Here is a 17817-nt window from a genome sequence, read left to right as displayed (position 1 = left end):
CTAGTGATTGTAGTTAAAAGGCTTGGGCCCAATCTTGATGGGGCTGACTGGTTGAGAGAGATTCTCCTTGATTGGCTCCACGTTTTTCAGTTAGAAAATGGCTGCCTGAGTGAAATCCTACGGAAATACCAAGAAGTCTTCCAGGAACATCTAGGGATTTTGAGAGAAGCTAAGGCTATCTTGCATGTTGACCAAGCAGCAGTTCCATGATTCTGAAAGGCCCACCCAGCATCGTTTGCCTTATGGGCAAAAGCAGAGGCAGAAATCAGGAGGCTGGAAAGTGAAGAAAGCATCAAACCAGTCCAGTTTGTGGAATGGGCAGCACAGGTTGTACCAATTTTGAAGCCCGATGGCTGTTTCGCCTTTTGTGGGGATTTTAAATAAACAGTAAACCACTTTTCACAGCTGGATAAGTACATGATTGCTCTGGTAGAAGATTTATACACTAAGCTGGTTGGGTGGGGGTGTCCTTCGCGAAACTGGACTTGAGCCACGCTTAATTGCAATTGCGTTTACACAAGGATTCTCATAAGTGTACTGAAATTAATATCCATTAAGTTTATACCAATATATGAGATTGCCATTTGGGGCATCATCAGTCTGTTCAGTTTTTCAGTAGATAATGGAGAACATTTTGCAAAGTCTACCTCAGGTTGCCATTTATTTAGATGATGTGGTAATAACAGGGAATACCAATAAAGAACACTTAGAGAACTTGGAAATATTCCACCAATGTGTCTCCGAGTTGGGCATATGCCTTAGAAGAGAAAAATGTGTGCTCCAGACATTCTAAGTGACCTATTTAGGCTACAGAGTCAACAAGACTGGGTTACACTCATTGGAAGATAATGCGCAGGCTATCAAAGGTGCCCAGCTCCCATATCTGTGCAGGAGCTTAGATGATTTCTTGGGCTAGTAAAATATTATGGAAAATTGCTATATAACTTGGCCTCCAGCTGGCACCTTTGCATCAACCAAAAAAGGGTCAGCCTTGGAAATGGTCTTTTGGTGAAGTAAAGAAACAGCTATCATCCTCTAAGGTATTGGTGTACTATGACCCCAAGCAAGTCCTGGTATTGACATGTGATGTGTCCTCATATGGCATCAGGGTGGTATCATCTTATAGGTGGGTCAATGGAGAAGAATGCCCATTTATGTATTCATCCAGGACTTTGGTTAATGTAGCAAGTAGATACATCCAAATGGAGAAAAAAATTTAGTAGTCATATTTGGAGTCAGGAAGTTCCACTAATACCTTTATGGACAAAAATTCGTGAGAATAATGGACCACAAATCCCTTTTTGGTCTGCTTAAAGAGGATAAGACAGTTTCACCGACAGCTTCAGGCTGAATTCAGTGGTGCGCTGTATTACTAAGTGCCTATATTTACAAGTTAGAACACTGTCCAGGAGGCCAAATAGTGCATACAGATACATTGAGCTGCCTCTCCAAAGGGCAGATACACCATTGGTGGCACTGCTGATGGAAGAAACTGTAATGGTTTTAAATTTTTTGTGACTTTCAGTCACATCTGACAATATCAGACTTTGGATGGAGAAGGAACTGGTCCTGGCAAAACTAAAAGAACTGGTGGTGATGGGGGAAATCAAAGGGTTGTCATAACCAGAATTGAAACCTTTTTAGACCTGGAGAGACCTGCTTGCAGTAGAGGATGGCATTTTGTTATGGGAACAAGAGTGATTGTCCTGAGACTAGGTCACTGCCAGGTACTGGCTGAACTCCTCAAGGGTCATCCAGGCTTCTCCAGAATGAAGATGCTGGCAAGAAGTTATGCCTGGTGACCTGGCTCAGATACAGACATAACTGCTTTGGTGGGGCAGTGCCCAAAGTGCCATCAAGGAGGAAAATTACCACCAGCAGCTTCCCCACAACTGTGGGTATGGCCAGGTAAATCTTGAGCTTGGTTACATGTTGGCCATGCAAGTCCTTTCACGGGCTCGATGTTCTTAGTCATTGTAGACACCTACTCAAAGTGGTTGGACATGCTTAGAGTCCATTTTTCAAACACAGAGACCACAATAGAAAAACTGCACGCATCTTCCTCAATACACAGACTCCTGGAAGTGTTGCTCACAGATAACAGACCATTGTTTACCACCAAAGAATTTGGGTATTTCCTAGAGTTGAAAGGGATTCAACAGTACCATGCCATTCATCATCCAATGATCTGGCAAAAACAATAGTCCAAACTTTGAAAGCAGGCTTGAAGAAACAGCTTCACTAGATACAAAGCTGTTATGATTCTTATTTATTGACCACCCCACATACAACTACAGAGATAGCACCAGTAGAGTTGCTAACGTGCAGAAGACTCCACACCAGGCTAAATCTGATCTTCCTGCACCTGGGGTTGAGGATGAAACAGCATTCTGAACACTGGAGCCAGGCTCAAGAAGACTCCACAAAGTGAGAGCAAGAGTTTACTGCAGGAGATGAAGTTTGGTGTAAGAAGCATGGCAATGGCCCTGCATGTGTAAGAGGCATCGTTGATGCGAGGCAAGGGCTAGTGACATATAAATTTCAGGTCAGTGCAATGGTCCTGAACAAGTATTTGGACCGTAAGAAAGCTGCAAACTCTCAAGTGGTGTGGGAGCAAAAGGTGCCCTGCTCCTCGGAGCAGTTGGAAAGTCTGCTGAAACCCTTTGGTTCACTCTTCCCATCAAGAGTTGACAAGACTTCTGAATCTGAGCTGGACCTGACAGAAGTAACCACATCGATGCCTTTGCTGGCAGAACCAAGGTGTTCCTGCCACAGGAGGCAAGCTCCTGCACATCACAAGTTGCCCATGTCATATGCCAAGTTGGAGGAGCCTGGTATAGTGTTAGAACGCCCCATGGGGCCACCCAAGAGAAAGGACTGGCTTATGTCCTTGGACCCTGAGTGGGAGGCAATGTAGTGATAATAACAAGGTTAGCCAGCTGGACCTCATTGAATACAAGTTATTTGACTGGAGCTGTTAGTCTGGTCTCATGAGGAACCTGTGGCTTACAGATAAAAAGAGGAGTGCCAGAGATTTTGACACTATGGTGCTGTTTCTGTTAAGGCTGTTATAGAGTCAAGAACTTCCTACATGTAAATAAAGGGTGACTTGGTGATGGGATACTGGCCCCTCTGGAGTTATTTGGAAGCAGAGTTAATTTTTCTTCTTCCTTTTCCCACAGAGGGAAACAGACAAGCAGTAGCCCAGGTTCAAAGCACATATCTCCTTTTAAAGCATGGGCGCACTCTGATTACTGCTGGCTGCCTAAACTCTTGTAGATGGAATTAATTCAAATTGAACTTGGCTTACAAAGAAAAGGGGCAGCACGGTGTCTCAGTGGTTAGCACTGCTGTCTGACAGCACCAGGGACTGGGTTTGATTCCAGCCTCGGGCAACTGTCTGTGGAGTTTGCACATTCTCCTTGTGTCCGTGTAGTTTTCCGCTGGGTGTTCTGGTTTCCTCCCACAGCCCAAAGATGTGCAGGTTAGGTGGATTGACCATGCTGAATTGTCCATAGTGTTGAGGGGTGTAATTGAGGTGGATTAGCTATCGGAATGCAGGGTTACAGGGAAAGGGTAGGGGGATGGGTCTGGGTGGGATGCTCTTCAGAGGGACAGTGTGTGCATGTTGCACTGATTGTCCTGTTTCCACACCACAGGGATTCTAGTCTATGAACTATGTTGCAATTAAACTCATAGCATTTGAGACTGTATTCTTGAAGTAAACCTCTATTTTGTATATGTATGTAAAGCCACTGTATCAGAAATTATACTACAGAGCAGATCATTATGCCCAACTAGTTTACGCTTGTGTTTATGTTCTGTACAAGCACCCTCGACCCCCACCCACCCACCCACATCCCACTTTACTTTTAACCCTATCAACGTGCCCATTTATTCTTTTCTGTCTCCAGGTTCTTGTTTAACTTTTCCTGAAATATATCTATGATATTTGCCCCAAATGCACCTTGAGATAGTGAGGCCCACATTTTCTGTAATTTTTCCCGGATTTTGTTAGTTGGTATCTTACACCACTGACTCTAGTTTTGACTCTCCCGTGAAGCAAAATGTTTTCTTTGCATCTACCGCATTGTAATTTCAACGTCCTCTTGCAGCTTAACCCTCCGCCCTCTGTTTTCGAGAAAAGAAAACAGCTGTGCAAAAATTCTTCTACAAAGCAGTTTGACCTAAAAAGGTAGCAGCAGACAAAGTAAACACTGTCTGATAAAGAAGTTATTCTTCAGTGAAGGCTTTTATATAAATTATTTCCCCTACCTACCATTTTAGATTTGTTGTCCAAGAGCTAGGTGGCACTGCTGTACTGTTGGTAAACTCCTTAATTGACTGCTGTCGATGGTTTTATCGTTTACCACTTTACTTTTAGAATATTGTTAGTAATGTCTAAACTAAAAACAATACCATTTGTTGACCACGTTTTCTCCATATGCATGGATACATTGAGGACTTTTGATAAGCTGTTGGGCAAGCAGTATGAAAAAATAAATTGTTTCAGAGATAGTAGGAACTGCAGGTGCTGGAGAATCCGAGATCATAAGGTGCAGAACTAGATGAACACAGCAGGCCAAGCAACATCATAGGAGCAAGAAAGCTGATGTTTGGGCCTAGACCCTTCTTCAGAACTGGGAAGGGGAAGGGGGATCTGAAATAAAAAGGGAAAGAGGGGGAGGCGGATAGAAGGTAGATGGAGAAGATAGGTGGAGAAGTGGGGATGGAGCCAGTAAAGGTGAGTGTAGGTGGGGAGGTAGGGAGGAGATAGGTCTGTCCAGGGAGGACGGACAGGTCAAGGGGTGGGATGAGGTTAGTAGGTAGGAGATGGGGGTGGGGCTTGAGGTGGGAGGAGGGGATAGGTGGAAGGAAGGACAGGTTAGGGAGGTGGGGACGAGCTGGGATGTGATGGGGGAGGGGGGATTTTGAAGCTTGTGAAGTCCACATTTATCCATTGGGCTGCAGGGTTCCCAAGCGAAATATGAGTTGCTGTTCCTGCAACCTTCAGGTAGTATCGTTGCGGCACTGCAGGAGGCCCGGGATGGACATGTCGTCTGCGGAATGGAGGGGGAGTTGAAGTGGTTCACCATTGGGAGGTGCAGTTGTTTAGTGAGAACCGAGCTTAAGTGTTCTGCAAAGCAGTGCCCAAGCCTCTGCTTGGCTTCCTCGATGTAGTGGTGGGGTCGGATTGCAGATGGCGGAAGTGATAGAAGATGATGTGTTGGATCCAGAAGTGGTTGGGGTGGTATGTGAGGACAAGGGGGATTCTGCTTTGGTCCCACCCAACCACCAAAGACATTTTTCCCTCCCCACCCTTATCTGCCTTCTGGAGGGACCACTCTCTCCGTGACTCCCTTGTCCGCTCCATACTCCCCTCCAGCCCCACCACACCTAGCACTTTTCCCTGTAACCGCAGGAAGTGCTACACCTGCCCCTAAACCTCCTCCCTGCCCCCCACTCTCATCCCAGGCTCTAAGAAGACTTTCCATATCAAGCAGATGTTCACCTGCACATCTGCTAATGTGGTACACTATATCTGCTGTACCCGTTGTGACCTCCTCTACATCGGGGAAACCAAGCGGAGGCTTGGGGACCACTTCGCAGAACACCTACACTCAGTTCACACTAAACTGCACCTCCCAGTCATGAACCATTTCAACTCCCCCTCTCATTCCTTAGACAACATGTCCATCCTGGGCCTCCTGCAGTGCCACAATGATGCTACCCGAAGGTTGCAGGAACAGCAACTCATATTCCACCTGGGAACCCTGCAGCCTAATGGTATCAATGTGGACTTCACCAGCTTCAAAATCCCCTCTCCCCCACCGCATCCCAAAACCAGCCCAGCTCGACTCCGCTTCCCTAACCTGTCCTTCCTCCCACCTTTCCCCTCCTCCCACCTCAACTTCACAAGCTTCAAAATCTCCCTTCCCCCACCGCATCCAAAGACCTGCCAAGCTCGTCTCCACCTCCCTAACCTATCCTTCCTCCCATGTACCCCTTCTCCCACCTCAAGCCCCACTTCCATCTGCCACCTACTAACCTCATTCCACCCCCTTGACCTGTATGTCCTCCCTGAACAGACCTATCTCCTCCCTCCCTCCCCACCTACACTCATCGTTACTGGCTGCATCCCTGCCACTTTGACCGGTCTGTCTCCTCTCCACCTAGGGGCAGCACGGTGGCTCAGTGGTTAACATTGCAGCCTCACAGACCAGGGACCCGGGTTCGATTCCAGTCTCAGGTAACTGTCAGTGCGGAGTTTGCACATTCTCCCCGTGTCTGCATGGGTTCCCTCTGGGTTCTCCGGTTTCCTCCCACAGTCCAAAGATGTGTAGGCTAGGTGGATCGGCCATGCTAAATTGCCCGTAGTGTTCAGAAGTGTGTGCATTTTAGGGGGATGGCTCTGGGTGGGATGCTCCAAGGGGTGGTGTGGACTTGTTGGGCCGAAGGGCCTGTTTCCACACTGTAGGGAATCTAATCTATCTTCTCTATCCATCTTCTATCTGCCACCCCACCTCTCTCTATTTATTTCAGAACTCCCTTCCCCTCCCCCATTTCTGAAGAAGGGCCTAGGCCCAAAACATCAGCTTTTGTGCTCCTATGATGCTGCTTGGCCTGCTGTGTTCATCCAGCTCTACACCTTGTTATCACTGTAAAAATAAATTCTTATTTTGTCAAAATTAAATCTTGTTTATAGAACATAGTTCTTTCTGGAGGTTCAACAATGTTTCGGGACTTTGGGCGTCGTTTGCAGCGAGATCTAAAAAGAGTTGTGGATACAAGATTGAAAATTAGTGAACAGCTTAGTGCTGGTCGAATAAAGGTACGTTGTTATCTAATCCTATTACTTTTTAAAAAAAATTTAAACCATTTAAGAAAGTCAACTATCAATAACGTTGTTTTTCAGAAATGAATTTAATCCTTTCCTTTTTTAAGGCCTGATTTTATTTTCAGTCATATATCTGAAAAAGCAGTTATAGTTTGATATTGAGGTTAAAAATCAACAGGAACAGCTGACACAGGGTGAATGGTTGTGTAGCCATGAGAAAGAGTCTCTCAGGGTTTGATAGTCTGACTTGAATGGACACGACCACAATTTGAGCTGCTCCTCATGTTCCACTTGTGAACCAAGTGACTACAAGTTTCCAACTCATCCTCAAATAATTGAAGATTGTGCAGATTTTCCATGTAAGGCTGAAACCTGGCACTCATGGCTGTAGAGAGAGAGATAATGGGAACTGCAGATGCTGGAGAATCCAAGATAACAAAGTATGGAGCTGGAAGAACACAGCAGGCCAAGCAGCATCTCAGGAACACAAAAGCTGATGTTTCGGGCCTCGACCCTTCATCAGAAAATTTTTCTGATGAAGGGTGTAGGCCCGAAAAGTCAGCTTTTGTGCTCCTAAGATGCTGCTTGGCCTGCTGTGTTCATCCAGCTCTACACTTTGTTATCTTGTACTCATGGCTGTAGATTTCAGTGTGGGTTTCTTTTTTAGGTTCAATGATCTCTGCCACAGCCTGTTGTTGGTTATTATTGAAAATTCAGTGATGGGGTAGAGGCCATGTGGATCATCAAATGGCTTCCCTGGCTTGGCCGATATTTGTTATTTTGGCCACTTTACAGCTTCTAATAAAATCAGCGATACCAGCCTGCCAGGAATTAACACGGCACTGCTGCAGTTTTTCAAAATTTGTTCCAGAGCATTCTAGATGCTTGGATGGCTCATCCAGTGAGGCCTTATGGATAGACCTCAAGAATGGGAAGGGTGTAATCACTTTGTTGGGGTTGTATTACAGGCTTCTGAGTAGCCAACAGGAGATAGCGGGCATATAAATGGACAGATTATGGATAAATGCTAAAACAACAGGATTATTATGGTCGACTGGGATTCCATTAATCCCAGGATCATCTCTGGCGGAGAATTTCTTGAAGCAATATGTAAATAGTCCAACAAGGCAAGGGGCCGTACTAGACCTGGTATTGGGGAATGAGCCTGACCAGGGGATAGAAGTGGGGGAGCATTTCAGGAACAATGACCATAATTCTGTAAGTTTTAACCTACTTATAGATAAGCTCCACAGTTCCTTGAAAGTGGCAAGTTACGTGGATAAGATGGCCAAGAAAGCATATGGCATGCCTGCCTTCATCATTTAGGGCATAGGGTATAAAAATTGTAAGTCATGTTGTAGCTGTATTTTATTTTAGTTCGGCCACATTTGGAATATTGTGTACAATTCTGATCACCACACTACCAGAAGAATATGGAGACTTTGAGCAGGGAACAGAAAAAGTTTACCAGGATGTTGCCTGGTTTGGAGGATATTACCTATGAGGAGAGATTGGACAAACATGATCTGTTTTCACTGGAATATCAGAGGCTGAGGGGAGACTTGATAGAAGTTTACAAAATGGTGAAATCAAAATTTACAAATGAGACGCACAGATAATTTGAGTTTTTTTTCCCCTCAAGTTAGAAATGTCAATTACTAGGGGACAGAGGTTTAAGGTGAAGAGGGGAAGTTTAAAGAAGATATGAGAGGCATCTTTTACAGAGGATGGTAAGTTTAGGAATGTCCTGTGAGAAGAGGAGGTAGAGGAGATATAATAGCAACATCCATGAGGCATTTCAACAGGTACATGATTAGGCAGGAAATAGAGGGATATGGACCATGTAGAGACAAGAGGTTTTTAGTTTAGAAAGGCGTCATATGTAAGTGCAGGATTGGTGGGTCAAAGGACCTGTTCCTAAATTGTACTGTTCTTTGTTCTGTTTGTTATTTGTTCATTCTGACTTCTCATGCCCTTATAAAGACTAGGAAATATATGGCACTCTGACAGCAGCCAAAACAGCAACAATAGATGGACTTCAACTAGAATTCCTGAAGAACATCAGATCACATAGACAGTGTCTAACAGAGCATCATCCACAGGGCAGGAACATTCCAAGCATCTGGTACTCCAAGAGAGTAGCCACTGACAATCCTGGGATACCACTCTTGACAACCCATGCAGCTGCATCCTGCCATCATAGGGATGGCAGAGTACAGAAGTTAAAATAGGCATGAATGGTGATGTGTGAGAACACCTCCATATTGTTGTTAAACAGTTAAACAGTTCTGTTCATTAACTTCAACCAATACCTTTTGTCTCTCTAATGAAAACAGCCTCAAGTCCCTCAGCCTTTCCTCGTAAGACCTTCCCTCCATACCAGGCAACATCCTAGTAAATCTCCTCTGCACCCTATCCAAAGCTTCCACATCCTTCTTATAATGCAGTGACCAGAACTGTACGCAATATCCATGTTCCCAAATCCTTTTGTTCTTTTTTACATCATCCGTTTAGGTAATCTAATTTAGAACATTGGCCTAGTTTCTATCTCAACTATAAATTCTCAAAGTGTAATCTGCAGCTTGCCAGCTGTATAGAGAAAATTATTGTCCTACCTGTTCTTAATTTTAACCTTGTATCCTGGTTTCCAAAGTTGGTGTTGGGTCCTCAAAAGCTGTGCTCCTTCTCCAGCACGCTGCCATCGTCCCTCCTCCACTGACACCCTCATAAGTTCTTCCCATGGTTGGCTGTACAACACTATGTTGCACTGATCTTTGTTAAATCAGTCTCGCCAGAGCTAACAGGTCCCATAGAGGGGTTGTGGCAATTTTCAAACTTTCAAATGGGGTCACAGAAAGAAAATGTTTGTGAATAGCTGATCCATGGATTCCACATTTTTAAGATCTGAAGTGCTTCTTACATGCCCTATCCCAATCATTCCTGTTTTAAAATAACTCTGTCACATCAAGTGGGGTGAAAATTTTGCAAATAGGTTACCCCAATCATTTTATATGATCAGAATTTACTTGCATGGATTAAACTAGCAAGTTATGAGACAAAAGTTCTAAAGGTATGACTGATCAAATTCTTTCTCCTGTTATGACATAATAATGACTATGAAACTTTGTAACTGAGATTGTTTTTAAAGACTGATTATTAATTTTTATTATTTCAATAAGCCTAAACCAATTGAGGTCCAGGTGATAACCCATCATATGCAGCGGTATGCAGTTTGGTTCGGCGGTTCCATGCTTGCATCAACAGTAAGTGAACTTAAACATACATGAATACTAAAATAGAAATATTTTCTTTATTCACTTGCAGGACATAGTTGTCACTGGCTGGTCAGAATTTATTGCCCATGTCCAGTTACCTTTAAAGATGGTAGTGAGCTGCATCCTTGAACTGCTGCTGTCCATGTTCAAGTAGGAGCAGAAGTAGGCCATTTAATCCTTCAAGCTTGCTCTGACATTCAATTGAATCATGATTTACCTGTTTCTGCTTAAATTCCACATTCCCATCTATTTGCAGTAACCTTTCATTCTCTTGCCTGACAAGAATCTGTCTCCCTCTGTCTTAAATATTCAGTGACAGAGGGCAGTGAGTTCCAAAGTCACTTGACCATTTGACAGAAAGAAAAATCTATTCCTCTCTCTCCTAAAACGGTGGTCTTAATTTGTCCGTGCTCCCTAGTACCACTAGGGATTTCCTAGAAGAAGAAGCATCCTTTCCATAACCACTTTCTTGAGGCCATTCAGGATTCTCTCATAAAGTCACCATAATCCTACCAGATCATAAGCTGTTCTGTCATTAGAGAGAGATGACTGCTGGTGGTTTAACCTGAGGGTCACAGGTGAGGGGGGTGGGGGGGGGTGGAGGAAGTTAAAAATCACACAATGGCAGACACAACAGCAACATTCAACAAGCACCTGGACAAATATATGAATAGGAAGGGAATAGCAGGATACAGATCCTGTAAGTGAAGACAGTTTTAGTATGGAAGGGCAAAATGTGTTGGCACAGGCTTGTAAACCTGAAAGCCCTGTGCTTGTGCTGTATTGTTCTCCGTTCTTTGAAAAGAATGGTACTTCATGGTAATCTCAGCTGGTATGGGAATTGAATCCATGCTGTGATGTCACTCTGCTACAATTCAATCAGATCACCACTCACTCATCTGAATTCTAGTGTGACTAAACCCAGCCTCATGTCTAATCTTTCCTCATAAAACAACCCATTCATTCCAAGTATCAGTATAGTAAACTTCTCTGAACCACTTCCAGTGTGTTTATATCCTTCCTTTAATAAGAAGACCAAAACAAAGTAGTCAAGATGTGGCCTAAGTACAATGTCCTTACTTTCATGTTCAGTTCCTTTCATAATAAAGGCTAACATTCAATTAGCCTCCCTGATTCTGTATTGTACTTGCATATAACCTTTTGTGACATCTGCAAAATATGTAGAATACCTAGATCCTTCTGCACATTGTAATTCTGCAATAATTTTCCAATTTAATATTCTGCTTTTTTTAATTCTTTCTTTAAAAGTAAACTTCACATTTTCTCATTGTATTCTAACTGCCAGATTTTTATACAACACTTTACCCATCTATATAGATGTGCAAACTTGTCATGTCATTTTCACATGACTTGCTTTCCTTCCTATGTCATCTGCAAATTTAACCACCAAGCCTTCAATTCTCTCATCCAAGTCATTAGTATAAGTTGTAAGAAGTTGATCACCCAGCATAGACCCCACTTGTCTCATGCTGCTAATCAGTAGAAGACTCACTGTTTTCTGCCAGCCCACCAAAATTCTATCTTTGCTAGTATGTTACTGCCTTTACTTTGAGCTCCTCTATTGTGCAATAACATTTTATGTAGAACTCTTTCAAATGCTGCTGATGCAAGTACATTATATCAACAGCCTCCCTTTTATTCACAGCCTGTGTTATTCCTTCAAAGAATTCGAATAAATTAGTTAAGCACAATTTCCCTTTCACTAAATCACACTGATTCTTCCTAACTGTCTTGAGTTTATTAAAGTCCCAGTTATATACTCCTTAATGACAGACATAAAGCTAAATGGCCTATAGTTTAATTTTTAGTACCTCCATTGTATGATGGGATTATATTTACTATTTTCCAGTTTAATATAAGTTTACTAGAATTTAGGAAAATGAATAAAACACATGTAGAATCCCTACAGTGCAGAAAGAGGACCATTGAACCTGCACCAGTCCTCCAAAGGTCATCTCTTCCAGACCCTGTCCTTGTAACACCACATTTACCATAGTTAATGCACCTAGTATGCACATCTTTGGAATGTGGGAGGAAACCCACGCAGCTAGGGTGGAGACAGTGCAAACTGCAGTCACTCAAGGCTGAAATCAAGCCCGGGTCCCTGGCAATGTGAGGCAGTAGTGTTTACCACTCAGCCATCATGCCACCCATATTAGCTACCTCTTTTAAAGTAGGATGAAGTCCATTGGGACTCAGAGGCTTATCAACTCAGTTTCATCGGTGTGTTCAGTATGCTTCCCTCGTGAATATATCTTCACCAAGCTCCACTCTTCCTTCCAGATATACAGGCATTACTGGGATGTTTTTGTAGCCTCTATCATGAAAGCCCAAAGCAAAACATTTATTTGTAACATCCACCATATCTTTATCTCCATTATTAACCACTATTTTCTCCCTTTAGACAACAAACAATCACTTCATTTATTCCGGTTCGTAAGATTAGAAGATATGGGAGCAAAATTGTACTATTTAGGCTCAACGAGTCTCCTCTGCCGTTCGATCATGTGATTTGTTTCTCAACTCCATTTTCCTGCCTTCTCCCTGTAACTTCAGATTCCCTTAACAAACAAGAATCTACCTATCTCTGACTTAAATACACTCAATGACTTGGCCTCCACAACCCTCTGCAGCCATTAGTTCTGCACATTAACCACCCACTGGTTGAAGAAATTTCCCTTCATCACAGTTCTAAAGGATTGTCCCTTCTCTCTGAGGCTGTGCCCTTGGGCCCTAGTCTCTTTTACCAGTGGGGTTCAGGTTAACTGGCCTTTAGTTTTCTGTCTTCTGCCTCCCTCCCTTCTTAAACAGGGATATTAGTTGTTTTCTAGTCCTCTGGCACTGTCCCTGACTCCAGTGATTGCTGAAAGATCACTAACAAAGCCTATACTATGTCCTTAGCTATCTCCTTCAGAACTCTGAGATATAGTCCATCTGATCTGTGTGATTAATCCATCTTCAGTCCTTTCAGTTTCTCCAGCACCTTCTCCTTCATCGTGGCCACTGCACCCACCTCTTCCCCCGATTGCCTTGAAGTCTGGTATGCTGCTGTCGTCTTCCACTGCGAAAAGTGATGCAAAGTACCTATTTCATTTCTTTGCTAGTTCTTTGTTCCCTATTACTACTTCTCCAGCATCATTTTCCAGCAGTTCAATGTCCAGTCTTCCTTTTTAAATACCTGCAGAAGCTCTTGCTATCATTTTTTACATTCCTTGCTGGTTTCTCATGCTCTAATTTATTTGTGCTAATTAACCTTTTAATTGTTCTTTTCCGCTATTTGTATTCTGACCTGTCATCTGACCTGGCATTCACCCTTTAAACAGTTATAGATATTTCTCTCAAGCTTGATGCATTCCTTAACTATTTTAATTAACCCCAGATGGCACATCTTTTCCTTCAGAATTTTTCTTTATACTAAGAATATACTTCCTAGCATGAGAGTGGCCCTATGATCCACTAGGACAGTGGTGACTTTACGTTACCTTTACTTGTTTCTAAGTATTCTGAAGTATCCCTTATAATGTCTGTCTGTTTCTCAACTGCTAGCCTATTGTCCCAGTTTCCTTCTGCTTGCTTAGCTTCCATGCCCTTGCCCTTAAAAGTTGCTTTTTTCAAGATTAAAATACTAGTCCCCCTCTTCTAAACTTTCAAATTGTATGTAATTCTAACAAAGATGGAAAGATTGTTTTGATGCTAAGATCTTTTTTTTAATGTCATTTTAATGTAGCAATATCATTTAACAGCAAATTCAATTAAATATAGCTGTGTTGACTGGAGTCTAAACTATCTCTAAGTCATCATAATGGTCATTATCAAGATAAGTGAGGTAAGGAGGTAAAAATAAAAATAATTTAGCAACATGACTACATTGTTTTCCTTTCAACAGCCTGAATTTTACCAAGTGTGTCACACAAAAAAGGATTATGAAGAATTTGGACCTAGTATTTGTCGGCACAACCCAGTTTTTGGCATCATGTCATAATGGCAGCTATAAATAACTACAATTTAAGAATTGAATGTCCAGCTACTGAACAGCATGGGTAGAAGAACTGGCATGTTTATCCCACTGCTGAATCTGGAAATTTGTACCTGAATTGGTTATCCGACAGAGTTGGATGCTGTCTAGAATAATTTTTAATTAAGCCCACCATGTGTCAGCTATTTATATTCTTGCAATGTGCCTGCATTCCCATCCTTAAGCTTATTGCACTGCACAACTCGTTTTCAACTTGAGATACAGTGTACTAATTTGAGTAGGTTTTGAAAAATAACCTAGTGTCATTAATCCTCCCTATCTAGTGAAGGAATGAAATTGTCCATATAAAGGAATTTGATTCCTTTTGTAAATATAGAAAGATATATTGCAGATCATGTGACAGTTTTGTTTATATTTCATAACTGGTTTGTATTATAAGATTGTGCTGAGAAAGTTTCAATGAGGATGTGTGATGTTTATTAATGTATACAGTTGAATATCTTGAACTTGGAAATATGGAGCTCCTTAGCAACTGATAGTTATTTATTTTAAAAAGAGAGAATGTTTTCTTTTTGTTGGAGTGAAATTACCCTTAATTTTTTGTTTCAGTTTACAGTATTTTTTGTAACATCGTGTCTTGAACATTGATGTTTCTGATATAGTTACTTATTTGCAGTGTTTTAGGTTTGCTGTTTTGAGCCAGAATCTTGAGAGAAATGTTAAATATTTTGAGATTATGTTAAATGGATAAAATGCTGCCATGCATTGTTTTAATAAAAACACTTCACAATTCATATGTTTTAGGACTTTGTCATTTCCTCCTTCACAAGATTTTGCCTTTACTGGATATCTACTGCTGTTAATCCAGTCATTTTCACACTAAAAATAGCTGAAGTGATTCTAATTAGGAAACTTTAAATAAAATACCTTAAGAGGATTTGTCAGTGTTGAAAGATTAAATTATCCAATCATTGAATTATTTGAAATATTGAATTAAATAGAACAGACTGGCAACCATTTCAATATATTACTACTTACTGCTTGAATATCTGATAACGTACATTGGTATTTATTTTGGCCCATTGCGTTCTTGCTAGCTCTCTGCAAGAGCATCTCATTCGGTACCACTTTCCAGCCTTTTTCAAATAGTCCTGCAAATTTGTTCATTTCAATTCCTCTTTGAAAACCACAGATGAGTCTGCCTCACACCCTCCTACAGAATCACAGAATTGTAATGGCGCAGAAGCAAGCCATTTGTCCCATTATATCTGCACTGGCACTCCAAATGACCATTTTGTCGAATGCTGATCTCCTGTCTTGTCCACATCACTCTACACAATTTCCTTTTTTTAAATAACCATGTAATTCCCTTCTGAATGTCTTGATTAAACCTGCCTCCACCACAGTTTGCATTCCAGACCCTGACCACTTGTTGTGTGAAAACAATTTCCTCATATTAGATTTTTGCTGCTTTTATCAATTACTTAAATCTCTACCTCTCATTTTGATCCTTTCACAATGAGCACATTGTCTCCATATTTAATCTGCTTGTACTAATTATGATCTTGAATGATTCTGTCTCTTGTCAGCTTTTTCTTCTTCAGAGAGAAATTTGAACTTCTCCAATCTATCTGTTTAACTGAAATTCCTCATCCCTGGAATCATTCTCCTGAATCTTTTCTGCACTTTCCAGTGTCTTTATGTTGTTATTACAGTATAGAGCCCAGAATTTGATTTAGTTCTCTGGCTGAGGCTAAACTAGTGTCTTATGCAAGTTCCATTAAGGCAGTGCATTCAAATACTAACCATCTGTAATATAAAGCTTTTCTTCATGTTGCTTTTGTTTGTTTTGCCAATCACCTTATATTAGTTGCTACAGAAGCTCAGTAGGTCTGGCAGCATCTGTGAAGGAAAAACAAAGTTAATGTTTCGGGTGTGGCCACCATTTCTCAACATTTTCCTTCACAGATGTTGCCAAGCCTGCTGAGCTTCTCAAGCAACTTTGTTTTTGTTCTTGATTTAAAGCAACCACAGTTCTTTCGGTTTTCACCTTATTATTAGTGTCTTCTGATTCTCAGTCTCTCTGCCAATGGAAACAACTTCTTGTACTCTTTCTTTATCGTAACTTCCTTGCCAATTGATATCCTGTTCCTCAGTTTATAAAACTAACAAGTTTTGTCTTACTCACTTTGAAGGCTGTGCTGCCAAACATAAAACATTCAAGGTCTCTTTTCAGCAATACTTCCTTTATCTCAAACAATTCCTGATCTGCAGTTTAATTTCATCCTTTGACAATTTAACAGAGTCAGTTTAACATTGTCAGGGTGGTTCTCTTTTAGTTACAACCCTAAGCAGGCCTCATCTGCCTGCTCAGTGGATGCAAATAATCCCATATAATCCCAAATAATTCACTTTGAGAAAAAGCAGAGGAATTCTCCCCAATTTCCTGGCCAATATTTTCCCCTCAAAAAGCCATATAATCCTGTCATTATCACAGTGCACAAATTAGCTGTTGCATTTCCTACATTGCAACATTTCAAGAAAAGAAGGAAGGACTTAATTGCATCGGAACGCTTTGAGAGTGATAAAATGGTAATGTGGTGGTGAAATGCATTATATAAACTTTCTCTTACTTAGATCTATTTAATAAAATACAATTTCTTGTAGTTCTTATCTCCTCTAATCCTACCTTATTTTAAGTTTCTAATGCTATCTACATCTATTTCCCTGCCAAGTTACATTAAATCCCTTACAACAGCACTAGAAGACTGGTTTGCATGGTCATTGGTTGCAGTTCTGTTCTGATATAAACTGTCTGGTCTGTATAGGTCACACCCCTTCCAGCATCAGTCCTATTGTCCTGGGAATCTAAAGTCCTCTACCTCGTCACCTATTGATTCATTTGCTCTGTCCTCCTGTTTCTAGATTCATTAGAGTTTAAGACTCAGAGTAGATTACTGCTCTGAGGTTCTGCTGGCGGATCTTTCCCAGCTTCCTTAAATCTGCAGAATGGACCATTACTGGAAGATGAATTTCAGTGTGGAGATATGAGGTAATGCATTTTGGTAGAAGAAATACAGAGACAATACAGGCTCAATGGTACAACTTTGAGGGGAGTGCAGAAGCAGCAGGTCCTTGATGTTCACATACATACTTCTCTGAAGGTGACAAGGCAACTTGAAACAGTTGCCAAGAAAGTTGAGAGCATCCTCGATAATAGAGACATAGAGCGTCAAAGCAAGGAAGTGCTGCTACACCTGTACAAATCATTGGTCAGACCATATTTGGAGTACTGTGTTCAATTCTTGGCACCTTATTTAGAGAAGGATGTTAACGTCTGGAGAGAGTGCAAAGGTATTGCCACTAGGCTGGCATTTATTGGCCATTCCTAGTTGCCCAGAGGGCAATTAGGAGACAACTACGTGGCTACGTGTCTGGAGTCACATGTAGTGTCAATATCAGGAAAGGGTGGTAGTTGCCTTCCCTAAAAGACATTAAAGATTGAGATGAGTTTTTTACACAATGGATTCACGGTCACCATTGGACTCTTAATTCCAGATTTTTATTGAATTCAAATTCCACGATCTGCCATGGTGGGATTCAGAGCTGGGGCCCCAGAAAACTATTTGTGTCTCTGGATTAACAGTCCAGAAATAATACCACTAGGCCATCCCTTCCCCATTTACACTCCAATCCGGGTAAAAGTC

At 41.7% G+C, this 17817-nt stretch overlaps 1 protein-coding gene across 2 annotated transcripts in view; it reads left to right on the top strand.

Annotated features, from left to right (window-relative positions):
• LOC125460628 (actin-related protein 3B-like) overlaps positions 1 to 14817 on the top strand; it is a 139450-nt gene extending 124633 nt beyond the window's left edge. For both annotated transcript variants that reach the window (XM_048548279.1, XM_059642133.1), the window contains 3 exons: positions 6707 to 6832; positions 10018 to 10101; positions 14021 to 14817. In XM_048548279.1, the coding sequence (XP_048404236.1) occupies positions 6707 to 6832; positions 10018 to 10101; positions 14021 to 14116 (306 nt within the window). In that variant the 3' untranslated portion in view covers positions 14117 to 14817. The remainder of the gene's footprint in view (positions 1 to 6706; positions 6833 to 10017; positions 10102 to 14020) is intronic.
• Positions 14818 to 17817: the final 3000 nt, after the last annotated feature.

This window comes from Stegostoma tigrinum, chromosome 2 (assembly GCF_030684315.1).
Source record: "Stegostoma tigrinum isolate sSteTig4 chromosome 2, sSteTig4.hap1, whole genome shotgun sequence".
Taxonomy (NCBI): Eukaryota; Metazoa; Chordata; class Chondrichthyes; order Orectolobiformes; family Stegostomatidae; genus Stegostoma; species Stegostoma tigrinum.
This window is presented reverse-complemented; position numbering and strand designations above follow the sequence as displayed.